At 48.1% G+C, this 20457-nt stretch overlaps 1 protein-coding gene across 1 annotated transcript; it reads left to right on the top strand.

The window, feature by feature from the left end:
* The first annotated feature begins 868 nt into the window (after positions 1 to 868).
* On the top strand, positions 869 to 9788 carry LOC127923204 (neurobeachin-like protein 2). The gene is made up of 4 exons (XM_052507141.1): positions 869 to 983; positions 6888 to 7218; positions 8762 to 8844; positions 9702 to 9788. The coding sequence occupies exons 2-4, from the start codon at positions 6984 to 6986 to the stop codon at positions 9759 to 9761; spliced, it is 378 nt and encodes a 125-aa protein (XP_052363101.1). The 5' UTR covers positions 869 to 983; positions 6888 to 6983; the 3' UTR covers positions 9762 to 9788.
* The last annotated feature ends 10669 nt before the right edge of the window (positions 9789 to 20457 follow it).

The raw sequence follows: 20457 nt of genomic DNA, 5'->3' as shown, positions 1-20457 counted from the left end.
TAGTTCCTGCCAAGGCAGCAGATACTCTTCCTGGGGTTTATTATGGATCCTCATTAGTTCCTGCCAAGGCAGCAGATACTCTTCCTGGGGTTTATTATGGATCCTCATTAGTTCCTGCCAAGGCAGCAGCTACTCTTCCTGGGGTCGCATGAAGACAGTTATATACAATTTAAAACATGACATGACATTTCGTAACACTTTTCACAACACATTAAGTGTGTTTCCTCAGGCCACTACTCCCAGACCACTACTCCATTCGGGATGCAATCAGAGATCGAGACACAGCCTCTCAATTACGGAGTTGTTTCCCCATCTTATCTGACAGGCCTGATGTACGCTGGGATCAGCCAGTTAGCTGCTGTGCCATCTGTTCACTACAGCCGTGTTGTTACTCTAATGAATGATCATCGTCAGGGACTGTTTAATAATGGATGTTTAACTAGTTCAAGACACACTCATGTTTCTAGATTCTGGAGAAAGCACAATAATCTAGCAGGCATACCTTGCATAGAAGTCATATTTTACCTGCAATATATTGAGTAAAGAATATTTTCTCTTCTCTCTCGCTCTCTCTCTTCTTCTTCTCGCTCTCTCCTCCACCCTCTCGCTCTCTCTCTTCTCGCTCTCTCTTCTCCTCTTCTCTTCTCCTGCTCTCTCTTCTCGCTCTCTCCTCCCTCCTTCTCTCTTCTCGCTCTCTCTCTTCTCGCTCTGTCTCTTCTCGCTCTCTCCTCCTCCTCTCTCCTGCTCTCTCTCTTCTCGCTCTCTCTCTTCTCGCTCTCCTCTCTCTCTCTACTTGATCTCTCCTCCTCCCTCCCTCTCTCTCCTCCTCTCTCTTCCTCTCGCTCTCTCTCTTCTCCCCACAGCACTCTGTGGATATAGTCCATATTCCCGGCCGCCGCCCCTTTGGTCAGAATCTGGTCACCATCTACATCGATGGAGAACAGCGCAAGACAGCCCAGCTCCGATTCCCCTCGCTCAATGAGGTGAGAGGCTGAGACAATGGGGTGAAGGACATTACGAAATTGGGAAAGCAAAATATGGTTGGAATAGGACAAAATATGTCTGGATTAGGACAAAATATGTCTGGATTAGGACAAAATATGTCTGGATTAGGACAAAATATGTCTGGATTAGGACAAAATATGTCTGGATTAGGACAAAATATGTCTGGATTAGGACAAAATATGTCTGAATTAGGACAAAATATGTCTGGATTAGGACATAGGCTGAGAGCAAAGTGCCAAAGACAGACAGAAAATTGAGAGACAATTGTTTATGATCATCAGTTGTCTCTTAGGACAAAATTGTTTGATTACATTTAAAAAAAAAACATTTTACATCTGTTCTGTTTTCATGGTAACTGTTGAAACCTATGTCTGAGGTCTTGCTGGGTCCATTACGGCTGCATTAGCCATCCTGGGTCTGCATTAGCCATCCTGGGTCCATTAGGACATCCTGAGGTCAAGCCATCCTGGGTCCATTAACAGACTGGGTCCATTAACCATTCTGGGATCCATTAGCCATCTGGGTCCATTTTTAAAAAACATTAGCCATCCTGGGTCCATTAGCCATCCTGGGTCCATTAGCCATCCTGGGTCCATTAACCATTCTGGGTCCATTAGCCATCCTGGGTCCATTACGGCTGCATTAGCCATCCTGGGTCCATTAGCCATCCTGGGTCCATTAACAATCCTGGGTCCATTAACCATCCTGGGTCCATTAACTGCATTCTGGGGCTCCATTAGCCATCCTGGGTCCATTATGGCTGCATTAGCCATCCTGGGTCCATTACCATTAGCCATCCTGGGTCCATTAGCCATCCTGGGTCCATTAACCATTACTTGCCATCCTGGGTCCATTAGCCATTAGCCATCCTGGGTCCATTACGGCTGCATTAGCCATCCTGCCATCCTGGGCCATCCTGGGTCCATTACGGCTGCATTAGCCATCCTGGGTCCATTATGGCTGCATTAGCCATCCTGGGTCCATTACGGCTGCATTAGCCATCCTGGGTCCATTAGCCATCCTGGGTCCATTAGCCATCCTGGGTCCATTATGGCTGCATTAGCCATCCTGGGTCCATTACGGCTGCATTAGCCATCCTGGGTCCATTACGGCTGCATTAGCCATCCTGGGTCCATTACGGCTGCATTAGCCATCCTGGGTCCATTACGGCTGCATTAGCCATCCTGGGTCCATTACGGCTGCATTAGCCATCCTGGGTCCATTACGGCTGCATTAGCCATCCTGGGTCCATTACGGCTGCATTAGCCATCCTGGGTCCATTACGGCTGCATTAGCCATCCTGGGTCCATTAGCCATCCTGGGTCATTAGCCATCCTGGGTCCATTACGGCTGCATTAGCCATCCTGGGTCCATTACGGCTGCATTAGCCATCCTGGGTCCATTACGGCTGCATTAGCCATCCTGGGTCCATTACGGCTGCATTAGCCATCCTGGGTCCATTACGGCTGCATTAGCCATCTGGGTCCATTACGGCTGCATTAGCCATCCTGGGTCCATTACGGCTGCATTAGCCATCCTGGGTTAGCCATCCTGGCTCATTAGCCATCCTGGGTCCATTACGTCCATTAGCCATCCTGGGTCCATTAACCATCCTAGCCATCCTAACCATTCTGGGTCCATTAGCCATCCTGGGTCCATTACGGCTGCATTAGCCATCCTGGGTCCATTAGCATTAACCATCCTGGGTCCATTAACCATTCTGGGTCCATTAGCCATCCTCCTGGGTCCATTACGGCTGCATTAGCCATCCTGGGTCCATTACGGCTGCATTAGCCATCCTGGGTCCATTACGGCTGCATTAGCCATCCTGGGTCCATTACGGCTGCATTAGCCATCCTGGGTCCATTACGGCTGCATTAGCCATCCTGGGTCCATTACGGCTGCATTAGCCATCCTGGGTCCATTACGGCTGCATTAGCCATCCTGGGTCCATTACGGCTGCATTAGCCATCCTGGGTCCATTAGCCATCCTGGGTCCATTAGCCATCCTGGGTCCATTAGCCATCCTGGGTCCATTACGGCTGCATTAGCCATCCTGGGTCCATTACGGCTGCATTAGCCATCCTGGGTCCATTACGGCTGCATTAGCCATCCTGGGTCCATTACGGCTGCATTAGCCATCCTGGGTCCATTAGCCATCCTCCTGGGTCCATTAGCCATCCTGGGTCCATTACGGCTGCATTAGCCATCCTGGGTCCATTACGGCTGCATTAGCCATCCTGGGTCCATTACGGCTGCATTAGCCATCCTGGGTCCATTACGGCTGCATTAGCCATCCTGGGTCCATTACGGCTGCATTAGCCATCTTGGGTCCATTACGGCTGCATTAGCCATCCTGGGTCCATTACGGCTGCATTAGCCATCCTGGGTCCATTAGCCATCCTGCCATTAGCCATCCTGGGTCCATTACGGCTGCATTAGCCATCCTGGGTCCATTAGCCATCCTGGGTCCATTAGCCATCTTGGGTCCATTACGGCTGCATTAGCCATCCTGGGTCCATTACGGCTGCATTAGCCATCCTGGGTCCATTACGGCTGCATTAGCCATCCTGGGTCCATTACGGCTGCATTAGCCATCCTGGGTCCATTTAGCCATCCTGGGTCCATTACGGCTGCATTAACCATCCTGGGTCCATTAGCCATCCTCCTGGGTCCATTACGGCTGCATTAGCCATCCTGGGTCCATTAGCCATCCTGGGTCCATTAGCTGCATCCTAGCCATCCTGGGTCCATTAGCCATCCTGGGTCCATTACGGCTGCATTAACCATCCTGGGTCCATTAGCCATCCTGGGTCCATTACGGCTGCATTAACCATCCTGGGTCCATTAGCCATCCTGGGTCCATTACGGCTGCATTAGCCATCCTGGGTCCATTAGCCATCCTGGGTCCATTAGCCATCCTGGGTCCATCCTGGGTGCATTAGCCATCCTGGGTCCATTACGGCTGCATTAGCCATCCTGGGTCCATTAGCCATCCTGGGTCCATTACGGCTGCATTAACCATCCTGGGTTTCAGGAAGAGTTGTGGATTCGAGTCATAAAACTTGGACTCGAGTCACATATTTGATGACTTGAGACTCGACTTGATAGAAAATAAAATAACTTGACTTGGATTTGAAGCCTCAAGACTCGGGACTCGACTTGAGACGGATGACTTGAAATAATCTGGCCAGTTTTTGTAATGATTTGTCACTCATTTTGTGGCATAGAGTCTACCTGGATTACACACAGACAGAGACAGTAGCCGCAGCATCACCCTTGCAAAAAAAAAAGATTGGCTAGAGAAATGCACACTCTGAACACTGATTGGACCAGCAAACTGTCAATCAACACAGGTTGGGTGAGCTAGCGAATAGATTGCTGATTTGCTGTACAGCTATAGGATCGGGCGCAGCACAAACCTCAAATTGTATGGAGAGAGAATTGCCTATATAAATATGCAGCTCCAAAACAAACGTGGTAATCAAGAATATGAACTGTTTACTCTGCAAGCTCACCAGCAATGGAGCAACAATTTATTAGCACAGGTCTACTGGTCTTTAGGTAGGTAACAATTTACTAGCATAGGTCTACTGATCTTTAGGTAGGTAACAATTTACTAGCATAGGTCTACTTTAGGTAGGTAACAATTTACTAGCATAGGTCTACTGATCTATAGGTAGGTAACAATTTACTAGCATAGGTCTACTGATCTATAGGTAGGTAACAATTTACTAGCATAGGTCTACTGATCTTTAGGTAGGTAACAATTTACTGATAGGTCTACTGATCTAGGTAGGTAACAATTTACTAGCATAGGTCTACTGATCTATAGGTAGGTAACAATTTACTAGCATAGGTCTACTGATCTTTAGGTAGGTAACAATTTACTAGCATAGGTCTACTGATCTTTAGGTAGGTAACAATTTACTAGCATAGGTCTACTGATCTATAGGTAGGTAACAATTTACTTTAGGTCTACTGATCTTTAGGTAGGTAACAATTTACTAGCATAGGTCTACTGATCTATAGGTAGGTAACAATTTACTAGCATAGGTCTACTGATCTATAGGTAGGTAACAATTTACTAGCATAGGTCTACTGATCTATAGGTAGGTAACAATTTACTAGCATAGGTCTACTGATCTATAGGTAGGTAACAATTTACTAGCATAGGTCTACTGATCTATAGGTAGGTAACAATTTACTAGCATAGTAACTATAGGTAGGTAACACTAGCATAGGTCTACTGATCTATAGGTAGGTAACAGGTAACAATTTACTAGCATAGGTCTACTGATCTATAGGTAGGTAACAATTTACTAGCATAGGTCTACTGATCTATAGGTAGGTAACAATTTACTAGCATAGGTCTACTGATCTATAGGTAGGTAACAATTTACTAGCATAGGTCTACTGATCTATAGGTAGGTAACAATTTACTAGCATAGGTCTACTGATCTATAGGTAACAATTTACTAGGGTCTACTGATCTATAGTAGGTAACAATTTACTAGCATAGGTCTACTGATATGTTGGTAGGTAACAATTGCTTGACATTTATAATTTCTAAAGTTTGCATTTGGAATGTTGTTGTTATGCTGAATTATTACTGTGGTGAAGACACAGTACGTCAGTACACACCATAGGAGAGGAGAGGGATTGTTGGTACGTGTCTTGTTGGTACGTGTCTTGTTGGTACGTGTCTTGTTGGTACGTCTCTTGTTGGTGCGTCTCTTGTTTGTATGTCTCTTGTTGGTACGTCTCTTGTTGGTGCGTCTCTTGTTGGTACGTCTCTTGTTGGTACGTCTCTTGTTGGTGCGTCTCTTGTTGGTACGTCTCTTGTTGGTACGTCTCTTGTTGGTGTCTCTTGTTGGTCTCTTGTTGGTGCGTCTCTTTGTTGGTGCGTCTCTTGTTGGTACGTCTCTTGTTGGTACGCTCTCTTGTTGGTACGCTCTCTTGTTGGTACGTCTCTTGTTGGTACGCCTCTTGTTGGTACGTCTCTTGTTGGTACGTGTCTTGTTGGTACGTCTCTTGTTGGTACGCGTCTTGTTGGTACGCGTCTTGTTGGTACGCGTCTTGTTGGTACGCTCTTGTTGGTACGTCTCTTGTTGGTACGTCTCTTGTTGGTACGTCTCTTGTTGGTACGGTACGTCTCTTGTTGGTGCGTACGTCTTTGTTGGTGCGTGTCTTGTTGGTACGTCTCTTGTTGGTACGTCTCTTGTTGGTGCGTCTCTTGTTGGTGCGTCTCTTGTTGGTGCGTCTCTTGTTGGTACGTCTCTTGTTGGTGCGTCTCTTGTTGGTACGTCTCTTGTTGGTACGTCTCTTGTTGGTACGTCTCTTGTTGGTACGTCTCTTGTTGGTACGTCTCTTGTTGGTACGTCTCTTGTTGGTGCGTCTCTTGTTGGTGCGTCTCTTGTTGGTACGTCTCTTGTTGGTGCGTCTCTTGTTGGTACGTCTCTTGTTGGTACGTCTCTTGTTGGTGCGTCTCTTGTTGGTACGTGTCTTGTTGGTGCGGTCTCTTGTTGGTGCGTTTGTTTGTTCTTGTTGGTACGTGTCTTGTTGGTACGTGTCTTGTTGGTACGTCTCTTGTTGGTACGTGTCTTGTTGGTACGTCTCTTGTTGGTACGTGTCTTGTTGGTACGTCTCTTGTTGGTACGTCTCTTGTTGGTACGTCTCTTGTTGGTACGTTGTTCTTTGTTGGTACGTCTCTTGTTGGTACGTCCTACTGGGTCTGACTGGGTGAACAGCTAACAGAAACACAACTATCTCGTCTAACTTTATCCTCCCTCCCTCCCTCCCTACACCCTCCTTTCTTATTCACACCCTACTCCCTTCCTCCTCCCTTCCTACTTCCTCTCCCCTACTCCCTCCCCCTGTAGCCTTTCACCTCCTGTTGTATTGGCTCAGCAGGCCACCGTACCACCACCACCACCACCTCCCCCACCCTGCCTCCTCCCTCCCTCCACCCAGCAGAGATGGGCTTCCCCACCCACGCTCCCCCCATCACCCGCTCCCAGTCCTTCCCAGCCTCCTTTGCGGCAGGCCGCTGGGGGCCTGGGCCCCTGCGTGACGCTCCCGTCCACACCATCCCCGCCGGGCTGCAGGATACGGAGTGGGGCACGCCCACCTCACTGGACGGGCTCCTGGGGACCGCCTTCATCTGTCATGAGGCCCTGCAGCCAGCGCACACCAAGGCCCTATACACTGCTGGTACACACACACACCAATGCCCTATACACTGCTGGTACACACACACACACCAAGGCCCTATACACTGCTGGTACACACACACACACCAAGGCCCTATACACTGCTGGTACACACACACACCAAGGCCCTATACACTGCTGGTACACACACACACCAATGCCCTATACACTGCTGGTACACACACACACCAAGGCCCTAGACACTGCTGGTACACACACACACACCAAGGCCCTATACACTGCTGGTACACACACACACACCAAGGCCCTATACACTGCTGGTACACACACACACCAATGCCCTATACACTGCTGGTACACACACACACCAAGGCCCTATACACTGCTGGTACACACACACACCAAGGCCCTATACACTGCTGGTACACACACACACACCAAGGCCCTATACACTGCTGGTACACACACACACCAAGGCCCGATACACTGCTGGTACACACACACACACCAAGGCCCGATACACTGCTGGTACACACACACACCAAGGCCCTATACACTGCTGGTACACACACACACCAAGGCCCTCTACACTGCTGGTACACACACACACCAAGGCCCTCTACACTGCTGGTACACACACACCAAGGCCCTAGACACTGCTGGTACACACACACACACCAAGGACCTATACACTGCTGGTACACACACACACACACCAAGGCCCGGTACACTGCTGGTACACACACACACAAGGCCCTAGACACTGCTGGTACACACACACACCAAGGCCCTATACGCTGCTGGTACACACACACACCAAGGCCCTAGACACTGCTGGTTCACACACACACACACACCAAGGCCCTCCACTGCTGGTACACACACACCAAGGCCCTAGACACTGCTGGTACACACACACACACCAAGGCCCTAGACACTGCTGGTACACACACACACCAAGGCCCTCTACACTGCTGGTACACACACACCAAAGCCCTCTACACTGCTGGTACACACACACACCAAGGCCCTAGACACTGCTGGTACACACACACACCAAGGACCTAGACACTGCTGATACACACACACACTAAGGCCCTAGACACTGCTGGTTCACACACACACACACAAGGCCCTAGACACTGCTGGTTCACACACACACACACACACACACACAAGGCCCTAGACACTGCTGGTAGGATTAGGACTTACTTTATTGTCCTGAGGGGTAATTGGTCTGAACATTAAAAATGCTGCTGCTTTCACATAGAATATCACATCATTATACAGCATCAATCATATAAGCACCCCTCTTCCCATCCGCACAAGGCTGTGACTTGGTGGTCAGTTCCACATGGTTTAAGGCCTACTGGCCAGACTCAGCTGTTGTCTTCTACCCTCTTCTACATCTGTCTACCCTACTAGTTAGTCGTTTTATTTACAGGGGGACCAAACATTGTATACAGTACACACTGTACACACACTAGCTAGGCCACACACACTAGGGCCATACATTCTGCAGGTATCTACACACACCCAACACACTATATATAGTAAACCTTGTAACCCTCCCTCCCTCCCAGGCCCCAACCATGTGTCCCTGTTCAAGGCAGATGGAGAGCTGTCGGACCTCAACAGTAAACTGCTTCTCTACTACACTCCTCAGGTGGGTGGCTCACAGGCTCCTCCCACAGGCTCCTCCCAGACACAGGCTCCTCCCAGAACACAGTTACAATGTTACATAGTTACAATGTACTAAAAACAGGTAGTAATGCTGTAGTAACAACCGGTAGTAATGCTGGAGCAACAACGGGTAGTAACGCTGTAGTAAAAACGGTTGGTAATGCTGGAGCAACAACGGGTAGTAACGCTGTAGCAACAACGGGTAGTAACGCTGGAGCAACAACGGGTAGTAACGCTGTAGTAACAACGGGTAGTAACGCTGTAGTAACAACGGGTAGTAACGCTGTAGCAACAACGGGTAGTAACGCTGGAGCAACAACGGGTAGTAACACTGTAGCAACAACGGGTAGTAACGCTGGAGCAACAACGGGTAGTAACACTGTAGTAACAACGGGTAGTAACGCTGTAGTAACAACGGGTAGTAACACTGGAGCAACAACGGGTAGTAACGCTGTAGCAACAACGGGTAGTAACGTAGCAATGGGTGGTAACGCTGGAGCAACGGGTAGTAACGCTGTAGTAACAACGGGTAGTAACGCTGTAGTAACAACGGGTAGTAACGCTGTAGTAGCAATGGGTGGTAACTCTGGAGCAACAACGGGTAGTAACGCTGGAGCAACAACGGGTAGTAACGCTGTAGTAACAACGGGTAGTAACGATGTAGTAACAACGGGTAGTAACGCTGTGGTAACAACGGGTAGTAATGCTGGAGCAACAACGGGTAGTAACGCTGTAGTAACAACGGGTAGTAACGCTAACAACGGGTAGTAACAATGGGTAGTAACGATGTAGTAACAACGGGTAGTAACGCTGTCATTAAAACACTTGTATTTGTCTCAGGCCTTCAAGAGTCAGATCTGTGTGGACCTGTCCCCAACCACCAGTATGATGGCAGACTGACAGGCCACAGGGTGGTGAACTGGGACATCAAGGTGTGTTGCTAGTCATTCTCCCTCCAACAGTTGCTACTGTCTTTGTTAACCAAGAGCTCAGTAAACTAGTTGGACCTGGCAACATCACTGTCCTTGGGTGAGGGTTCCTCGTATGACAAGACTGTGACTGTGTGTATGTCTCTGTGTCTGACTGTGTGTATGTCTCTGTGTCTGACTGTGTGTATGTGTGTTTGTCTCTGTGTCTGACTGTGTGTATGTGTGTTTGTCTCTGTGTCTGACTGTGTGTATGTCTCTGTGTCTGACTGTGTGTATGTGTGTTTGTCTCTGTGTCTGACTGTGTGTATGTGTGTTTGTCTCTGTGTCTGACTGTGTGTATGTATGTATGTCTCTGTGTCTGACTGTGTATGTCTCTGTGTCTGACTGTGTATGTCTCTGTGTCTGACTGTGTGTATGTATGTATGTCTCTGTGTGTATGTCTCTGTGTCTGACTGTGTGTATGTCTCTGTGTCTGACTGTGTGTATGTGTGTTTGTCTCTGTGTCTGACTGTGTGTATGTCTCTGTGTCTGACTGTGTGTATGTCTGTATGTCTCTGTGTCTGACTGTGTGTATGTCTCTGTGTGTATGTCTCTGTGTCTGACTGTGTGTATGTCTCTGTGTCTGACTGTGTATGTCTCTGTGTCTGACTGTGTGTATGTCTCTGTGTGTATGTCTCTGTGTCTGACTGTGTGTATGTCTCTGTGTGTATGTCTCTGTGTCTGACTGTGTGTATGTCTCTGTGTCTGACTGTGTATGTATGTCTCTGTGTGTGACTGTGTGTGTGTATGTTTGTCTCTGTGTGTGACTGTGTATGTATGTCTCTGTGTGTGACTGTGTGTATGTCTCTGTGTGTGACTGTGTGTATGTATGTCTCTGTGTGTGACTGTGTGTATGTATGTCTCTGTGTGTGACTGTGTGTATGTATGTCTCTGTGTGTGACTGTGTGTGTGTGTGTATGTCTCTGTGTGTGACTGTGTGTGTCTCTGTGTCTGACTGTGTGACTGTGTGTGTGTGTATGTATGTCTCTGTGTGTGACTGTGTGTATGTATGTCTCTGTGTGTGACTGTGTGTGTATGTCTCTGTGTGTGACTGTGTGTATGTATGTCTCTGTGTGTGACTGTGTGTATGTCTCTGTGTGTGACTGTGTGTATGTATGTCTCTGTGTGTGACTGTGTGTATGTATGTCTCTGTGTGTGACTGTGTGTGTATGTCTCTGTGTGTGTATGTATGTCTCTGTGTCTGACTGTGTGTATGTCTCTGTGTGTGACTGTGTGTATGTCTCTGTGTGTGACTGTGTGTGTGTATGTTTGTCTCTGTGTGTGACTGTGTGTATGTCTCTGTGTGTGACTGTGTGTATGTATGTCTCTGTGTGTGACTGTGTGTATGTATGTCTCTGTGTGTGACTGTGTGTGTGTATGTTTGTCTCTGTGTGTGACTGTATGTATGTCTCTGTGTGTGACTGTGTGTATGTATGTCTCTGTGTGTGACTGTGTGTGTGTATGTTTGTCTCTGTGTGTGACTGTATGTATGTCTCTGTGTGTGACTGTGTGTATGTATGTCTCTGTGTGTGACTGTGTGTATGTATGTCTCTGTGTGTGACTGTGTGTGTGTATGTTTGTCTCTGTGTGTGACTGTATGTATGTCTCTGTGTGTGACTGTGTGTATGTATGTTTCTGTGTGTGACTGTGTGTATGTATGTCTCTGTGTGTGACTGTGTGTGTATGTCTCTGTGTGTGACTGTGTGTGTGTATGTTTGTCTCTGTGTGTGACTGTGTGTGTGTGTATGTATGTCTCTGTGTGTGACTGTGTGTATGTTTGTCTCTGTGTGTGACTGTGTGTATGTATGTCTCTGTGTGTGATTGTGTGTGTGTATGTTTGTCTCTGTGTCTGACTGTGTGTATGTATGTCTCTGTGTGTGATTGTGTGTGTGTATGTTTGTCTCTGTGTCTGACTGTGTGTATGTATGTCTCTGTGTGTGATTGTGTGTGTGTATGTTTGTCTCTGTGTCTGACTGTGTGTATGTATGTCTCTGTGTGTATCCCTGTAGGATGTGTTGAACACATTGGGGGCATGGGGTTCTACTGCCCCTCCTGGAACAGGTGTGTGAGCCAGAGCAGGCGGAGGGAGGAGGTCAGGAGACGTCAGACCTGCTGGGACCAGAACTAACCTGTAGCTCCTCCCGGGGCCTGTCGGCATGCTGCTGCCACTGGGCAAGTCCTCCGGTCAGTAGCCTGTACAGGGTCCACTGTGTGTTTGTACTGCTGTATGTGTGTGTTGGAGATAACAGAGAGACAGATATATTATAGTGTAATATCAACTGGGGTGTTCCAGCCCTGAATGCTAATTGGCTGAAACAGCATTTCAGCCATGTGTATATCACACAATATACCCAGAGGTATACTTGTTTACTGCTCTAATTACATTGGTAACCAGTTTATAATAGCAGTAAGGCACCTCTGGGATTTGTGATATATGGCCAATATACCACGGCTTAGGGCTGTGTCCAGGCTGTACTCTGCTTTGGGTTGTGCCTAAGAACAGCCCTTAGTCATTGTACATTCAATAAGCCAGAGGGGATGTGTTATATGGTCAATATACCACGGCTAACATTCAATAAGCCAGAGGGGATGTGTTATATGGTCAATATACCACGGCTAACATTCAATAAGCCAGAGGGGATGTGTTATATGGTCAATATACCACGGCTTACATTCAATAAGCCAGAGGGGATGTGTTATATGGTCAATATACCACGGCTAACATTCAATAAGCCAGAGGGGATGTGTTATATGGTCAATATACCACGGCTAACATTCAATAAGCCAGAGGGGATGTGTTATATGGTCAATATACCACGGCTAACATTCAATAAGCCAGAGGGGATGTGTTATATGGTCAATATACCACGGCTAACATTCAATAAGCCAGAGGGGATGTGTTATATGGTCAATATACCACGGCTAACATTCAATAAGCCAGAGGGATGTGTTATATGGTCAATATACCACGGCTAACATTCAATAAGCCAGAGGGATGTGTTATATGGTCAATATACCACGGCTAACATTCAATAAGCCAGAGGGGATGTGTTATATGGTCAATATACCACGGCTAACATTCAATAAGCCAGAGGGGATGTGTTATATGGTCAATATACCACGGCTTACATTCAATAAGCCAGAGGGGATGTGTTATATGGTCAATATACCACGGCTAACACTCAATAAGCCAGAGGGGATGTGTTATATGGTCAATATACCACGGCTTACATTCAATAAGCCAGAGGGGATGTGTTATATGGTCAATATACCACGGCTAACATTCAATAAGCCAGAGGGGATGTGTTATATGGTCAATATACCACGGCTAATTAGAACAGTAAAAATAAATGTTTTGTAATACCACGGCTTTCAGCCAATCAACATTCAGGTCTCGAATTGGTTCTATCCCCGAATGCTGATTGGCTGACAGCCGTGGTATATCAGACCGTGTACCATGGGTATGACAAAACATTTATTTTTACTGCTCTAATTATGTTGGTAACCAGTTTATAATAGCAATAAGGCACCTCAGGGGTTTGTGGTATATGGCCAATATACCACGGCTAAGGGCCGTGTTGCATTATGTCTAAGAACAGACCTTAGCCGTGGTATATTGGCTTTTCATATCACACCCCTCGGGCCTTATTGATTAATTGACATACTTTGCAAGGTCAGTGGGTGTTAAAGAGCTACGTTACTGGGAATACTGATTGAATTTAGTAGTTTGGACATTTTGATTTTGGAAATGGTGCTCCGTGAACACTGATGAAGCGCTATCATACTCAATAGGCTAATTTTACATAAATTAATGTGTGTGTGTGTGTGTGTGTGTGTGTGTGTGTGTGTGTGTGTGTGTGTGTGTGTGTGTGTGTGTGTGTGTGTGTGTGTGTGTGTGTGTGTGTGTGTGTGTCAGATGGTCGGCTGGAGAGGAACAGTGTAGCAGCCTTCCTGCTGATGGTGAAGAATCTGATTCGTCATCACCCTGTCAACCAGGAGAGCCTACTGAACTGCCACGGACCCAGCATTATAGGAGCCATGCTCACTAAGGTACTGGCCCATTATAGGAGCCATGCTCACTAAGGTACTGGCCCATTATAGGAGCCATGCTCACTAAGGTACTGGCCCATTATAGGAGCCATGCTCACTAAGGTACTGGCCCATTATAGGAGCCATGCTCACTAAGGTACTGGCCCATTATAGGAGCCATGCTCACTAAGGTACTGGCCCATTATAGGAGCCATGCTCACTAAGGTACTGGCCCATTATAGGAGCCATGCTCACTAAGGTACTGGCCCATTATAGGAGCCATGCTCACTAGGGTACTGGCCCATTATAGGAGCCATGTTCACTAAGGTACTGGCCCATTATAAGAGCCATGCTCACTAGGGTACTGGCCCATTATAAGAGCCATGCTCACTAGGGTACTGGCCCATTATAGGAGCCATGTTCACTAAAGTACTGGCCCATTATAGGAGCCATGCTCACTAAGGTACTGGCCCATTATAGGAACATGCTCACTAGGTACTGGCCCATTATAGGAGCCATGCTCACTCGGTACTGGCCCATTATAGGAGCCATGCTCACTAAGGTACTGGCCCATTATAGGAGCCATGCTCACTAAGGTACTGGCCCATTATAGGAGCCATGCTCACTAAGGTACTGGCCCATTATAAGAGCCATGCTCACTAAGGTACTGGCCCATTATAGGAGCCATGCTCACTAAGGTACTGGCCCATTATAGGAGCCATGTTCACTAAGGTACTGGCCCATTATAGGAGCCATGCTCACTAAGGTACTGGCCCATTATAGGAGCCATGCTCACTAAGGTACTGGCCCATTATAGGAGCCATGCTCACTAAGGTACTGGCCCATTATAGGAGCCATGCTCACTAAGGTACTGGCCCATTATAGGAGCCATGTTCACTGGCCCATTAAAGTGCTCTGGCCCATTATAGGAGCCATGCTCACTAAGGTACTGGCCCATTATAGGAGCCATGCTCACTAAGGTACTGGCCCATTATAGGAGCCATGCTCACTAAGGTACTGGCCCATTATAGGAGCCATGCTCAGATAAGGTACTGGCCCATTATTGTGTGTAGATGTGTATGCTCACTAAGGTACTGGCCCATTATAGGAGCCATGCTCACTAAGGTACTGGCCCATTATAGGAGCCATGTTCACCTAGGGTACTGGCCCATTATAGACCAGAACCATGCTCATCCTAAGGTACTGGCCCATTATAGGAGCCATGCTCACTAAGGTACTGGCCCATTATAGGAGCCATGCTCACTAAGGTACTGGCCCATTATAGGAGCCATGCTCACTAAGGTACTGGCCCATTATAGGAGCCATGCTCACTAAGGTACTGGCCCATTATAGGAGCCATGTTCACTAAGGTACTGGCCCATTATAGGAGCCATGCTCACTAAGGTACTGGCCCATTATAGGAGCCATGCTCACTAAGGTACTGGCCCATGTATACCAGAGCCATGCTCACTAAGGTACTGGCTATTATAGGAGCCATGTCATCCTGCAGGTACTGGCCCATTATAGGAGCCATGCTCACTAAGGTACTGGCCCATTATAGGAGCCATGCTCACTAAGGTACTGGCCATTATAGGAGCCATGTTCACTGGGTACTGTCCATTATAGAGCCATGTTCACTAAGGTACTGGCCCATTATAGGAGCCATGCATCACTAAGGTACTGGTAGCTAATATAGACCAGAGCCATGCATCATCCTAAGGTACTGGCCTATTAGACCAGAGCCATCCTCACTAAGGTACTAAGCTAATGACCAAAGCCATCATCATCCTACAGTACTGTAGTAGCTAATGACCAGAGCCATCATCATCCTACAGTACTGTAGTAGCTAATGTCCAGACCAGAGCCATCATCATCCTACAGTACTGTAGTAGCTAATGACCAGACCAGAGCCATCATCATCCTACAGTACTGTAGTAGCTAATGTCCAGACCAGAGCCATCATCATCCTACAGTACTGTAGTAGCTAATGACCAGAGCCATCATCATCCTACAGTACTGTAGTAGCTAATGACCAGACCAGAGCCATCATCATCCTACAGTACTGTAGTAGCTAATGTCCAGACCAGAGCCATCATCATCCTACAGTACTGTAGTAGCTAATGACCAGACCAGCCATCATCATCCTACAGTACTGTAGTAGCTAATGACCAGAGCCATCATCATCCTACAGTACTGTAGTAGCTAATGACCAGACCAGAGCCATCATCATCCTACAGTACTGTAGTAGCTAATGTCCAGACTAGAGCCATCATCATCCTACAGTACTGTAGTAGCTAATGTCCAGACCAGAGCCATCATCATCCTACAGTACTGTAGTAGCTAATGTCCAGACTAGAGCCATCATCATCCTACAGTACTGTAGTAGCTAATGACCAAAGCCATCATCATCCTATAGTACATTCCAGAGGAGGTTTCTAGGAGCGTAGAGGAAGGGGGGCTGGTGGTGTGACAGGAAATGAGGGTATATATGACTGCTGGGCTGAGCATCCTGTTAGGAAACCCTGCTCTAACGATCCCACACACACACACACACACACACACACACACACACACACACACACACACACACACACACACACACACACACACACACACACACACACACACACACACCCCCCCCCTCACACACAAACCCCACACACACACCCCTCATACACACACAGTGACTCCCAGTCATAGTACCACACTGACACACACCATGTCACGTTGAGAGTGACTTCCTCAACGACAGACAGTTTTACCCGACTTAGTCATTTGACCTTGGTTCCTCTGATTCTCCCTACAGTAGGACAGATAAACAAACACACCTTGGTTCCTCTGATTCTCCCTACAGTAGGACAGATAAACAGACACACCTTGGTTCCTCTGATTCTCCCTACAGTAGGACAGATAAACAAACACACCTTGGTTCCTCTGATTCTCCCTACAGTAGGACAGATAAACAGACACACCTTGGTTCCTCTGATTCTCCCTACAGTAGGACAGATAAACAAACACACCTTGGTTCCTCTGATTCTCCCTACAGTAGGACAGATAAACAAACACACCTTGGTTCCTCTGATTCTCCCTACAGTAGGACAGATAAACAAACACACCTTGGTTCCTCTGATTCTCCCTACAGTAGGACAGGTAAACAGTACAGACAGACCTTGGTTCCTCTGATTCTCCCTACAGTAGGACAGATAAACAGTACAGACCTCATCTCTCTCTCCCTCCCCCTTCTCTCTCTCTCTCCCTTAGTCATTTGACCTCGGTTCCTCTGATTCTCCCTACAGTAGGACAGATAAACAGACACACCTTGGTTCCTCTGATTCTCCCTACAGTAGGACAGATAAACAGACACACCTTGGTTCCTCTGATTCTCCCTACAGTAGGACAGATAAACAAAACACACCTTGCTCCTCTGATTCTCCCTACAGTAGGACAGATAAACAAACACACCTTGGTTCCTCTGATTCCTACAATAGGACAGATAAAAAACAAACACACCTTGGTTCCTCTGATTCTCCCTACAGTAGAAAGGGGACAGATAAACAGTACAGACCTCATCTCTCTCTCCTCCCCCTTCTCTCTCTCCCCTCCTCCCCCTTCTCTCTCTCCCTCCCCCGTCTCTCTCTCCCTCCCCCTCTCTCTCTCTTCCTCCCCTGCCCTCTCTCCCCCCCTTCTCTCTCTCTCTCTCTCTCTCTCTCCCTCCCCCGTCCCTCTCTCTCTCCCTCCCCCTTCTCTCTCTCTTCCTCCCCTCTCTCTCCCCTGTCTCTCCTCCCTCCCCTTCTCTCTCTCTCCCTCCCCATCTCTCTCTCTCTCTCTTCTCTCTCTCCCTCCCCATCTCTCTCTCTCTCTTCTCCTCCTCCTCTCTCTCTCTCCCTCCCCCGTCTCTCTCTCTCTCTCTCTCTCCCTCCCCATCTCTCTCTCTCTCTCTCTCTCCCCGTCTCTCTCTCTCTCCTCCTCCCTCCCCCCGTCTCTCTCCTCCTCTCTCCCTCCCCGTCCCCATCTCCATCTCTCCCTCCCCCATCTCTCTCTCTCTCTCTCTCTCTCTCTCTCTCTCTCTCTCTCTCTCTCTCTCTCTCTCCCTCATCTCTCTCTCTCTCTCTCTCTCCCCATATCTTTCCTAGGTCCCAGGGGTAGTATGATGGATATGTCTGTTCTGATGGCGTGTCAGTTCCTGCTGGAGCAGGTATCCAGTGAGGAGAACAAACGTCCGTTGCTCCTGCAGCTCTACCACTCCTGCTATTTGACTTCCAAAGCATCTGAGCAACAGCCACTTCGCTGTGTGTCTGGGTAAGAGCAGTCAGGCATTATAGCCTGGTAGCCAGTAGACCAGTTCCACATCTGAGCAGCAGCCACATCGCTGTATGTCTGGGTAAGAGCAGGCAGGCATTATAGCCTGGTAGCCAGTAGACTTCAACATCTGAGCAGCAGCCACATCGCTGTATGTCTGGGTAAGAGCAGTCAGGCATTATAGCCTGGTAGCCAGTAGACTTCCACATCTGAGCAGCAGCCACTTCGCTGTATGTTTGGGTAAGAGCAGGCAGGCATTATAGCCTTTGTAGCCAGTAGACTTCCACATCTTGCAGCAGCAGCCACAGGCATTATAGCCTGCTGTGTGTCTGTGGTTTGCAAGAGCAGTCAGGCATTATAGCCTGGTAGCCAGTAGACTTCCACATCTGGAGCAGCAGCCACTTCGCTGTGTGTCTTGGTAAGAGCAGTCAGGGCATTATAGCCTGGTAGCCAGTAGACTTCCACATCTGGAGCAGCAGCCACTTGTGTCTTGGTAAGAGCAGTCAGTGCCTGTTTGGGTAAGAGCAGTCAGGCATTATAGCCTGGTAGCCAGTAGACTTCCACATCTTTGGGAGCAGCAGCCACATCGCTGTATGTCTGGGTAAGAGCAGTCAGGCATTATAGCCTGGTAGCCAGTAGACTCCACATCTGAAGCAACAGCCACTTCGCTGTGTGTTTGGGTAAGAGCCGCCAGGCATTATAGCCTGCAGCCAGTAGACTTCACATTCGGAGCAGCAGCCACATCGCTGTATGTCTGGGTAAGAGCAGTCAGGCATTATAGCCTGGTAGCCAGTAGACTTCCACATCTGGAGCAGCAGCCACATCGCTGTATGTCTGGGTAAGAGCAGTCAGGCATTATAGCCTGGTAGCCAGTAGACTTCCACATCTGAGCAGCAGCCACTTCGCTGTGTGTTTGATGAAGGGCAGTCAGGCATTATAGCCTGGTAGCCAGTAGACTTCCACATCTGAGCAGCAGCCACATCGCTGTGTGTTTGGGTAAGAGCAGTCAGGCATTATAGCCTGGTAGCCAGTAGACTTCCACATCTGGAGCAGCAGCCACTTCGCTGTGTGTTTGGGTAAGAGCAGTCAGGCATTATAGCCTGGTAGCCAGTAGACTTCCACATCTGAGCAGCAGCCACTCGCTGTGTGTTTGGGTAAGAGCAGTCAGGCATTATAGCCTGGTAGCCAATAGACTTCCAGCATCTGGTTTGGGTAGAGCGGCAGCCACTTCGCTGTGTGTCTTGGTAAGAGTAGCCAGGCATTATAGCCTGGTAGCCAATAGACTTCCGCATCATCTGGAGCAGCAGCCACTTCAGCAGCCACTGTGTGTGTTGGGTAAGAGCAGTCAGGCATTATAGCCTGGTAGCCAGTAGACTTCCGCATCTGGAGCAGCAGCCACTTCGCTGTGTGTCTTGGTAAGAGCAGTCAGGCATTATAGCCTGGTAGCCAGAACATCAGACAGTTCCACATCTGGAGCAGCAGCCACTTCGCTGTGTGTCTTGGTAAGATATGCAGTCAGCCATATGCATGTAGCCTGTCAAAGATAACTGCCAGTTCTGTAGGCCTTTGAACATCAGTCAGCAGTCTGTGTGGCTAAAGCACAAACAGATCTGGGAGGGTTATGTCTAGCTTGTCTGTCCCTACAGTGTGCAAGACTATCCCCTCTCAGTATCAACAGATCCCTGTCAGTATCAACAGTCGGCTCTGTCAAAGATAACTCTGCCCCTCTCATATGCATGTAGCAGCTCTGTCAAAGCTAACTCTGCCCCTCTCATATGCATGTAGCAGCTCTGTCAAAGCGAACTCCCCTCTCATATGCATGTAGCAGCTCTGTCAAAGCTAACTCTGCCCTCTCATATGCATGTAGCAGCTCTGTCAAAACTAACTCTGCCCCTCTCATATGCATGTAGAAGCTCTGTCAAAGCTAACTCTGCCCCTCTCATATGCATGTAGCAGCTCTGTCAAAGCGAACTCTGCCCCTCTCATATGCATGCAGCTCTGTCAAAACTCTGCCCCTCTCATATGCATGTAGCAGCTCTGTCAAAGCTAACTCTGCCCTCTCTCATATGCATGTATATGCAGCTCTGTCAAAGCGAACTCTGCTCCCTCTCATATGCATGTAGCAGCTCTGTCAAAGCGCAAGCAGCTCTGCCCCTCTCATATGCATGTAGCAGCTCTGTCAAAGCCCTAACTCTGCAAAGCGAACCTCTCTCATATGCATGTAGCAGCTCTGTCAAAGCTAACTCTGCCCCTCTCATATGCATGTAGCAGCTCTGTCAAAGCTAACTCTGCCCCTCTCA

Source organism: Oncorhynchus keta, unplaced genomic scaffold (assembly GCF_023373465.1).
Source record: "Oncorhynchus keta strain PuntledgeMale-10-30-2019 unplaced genomic scaffold, Oket_V2 Un_contig_28783_pilon_pilon, whole genome shotgun sequence".
Classification (NCBI taxonomy): domain Eukaryota; kingdom Metazoa; phylum Chordata; class Actinopteri; order Salmoniformes; family Salmonidae; genus Oncorhynchus; species Oncorhynchus keta.
The sequence above is the reverse complement of the archived record's forward strand: the minus strand, read 5'-3'. Positions and strand labels throughout refer to the sequence as shown.

What these genes read in the sequence shown, in the direction of transcription:
- LOC127923204 (XM_052507141.1), top strand. Translation starts at nt 6,984, where the DNA reads ATGGGCTTCCCCACCCACGCTCCCCCCATCACCCGCTCCCAGTCCTTC. An exon ending in CAAGGCCCTATACACTGCTG is followed by an intron (nt 7,219 to 8,761) that starts GTACACACACAC and finishes CCTCCCTCCCAG; the next exon opens with GCCCCAACCATGTGTCCCTG. An exon ending in TTCTCTACTACACTCCTCAG is followed by an intron (nt 8,845 to 9,701) that starts GTGGGTGGCTCA and finishes TATTTGTCTCAG; the next exon opens with GCCTTCAAGAGTCAGATCTG.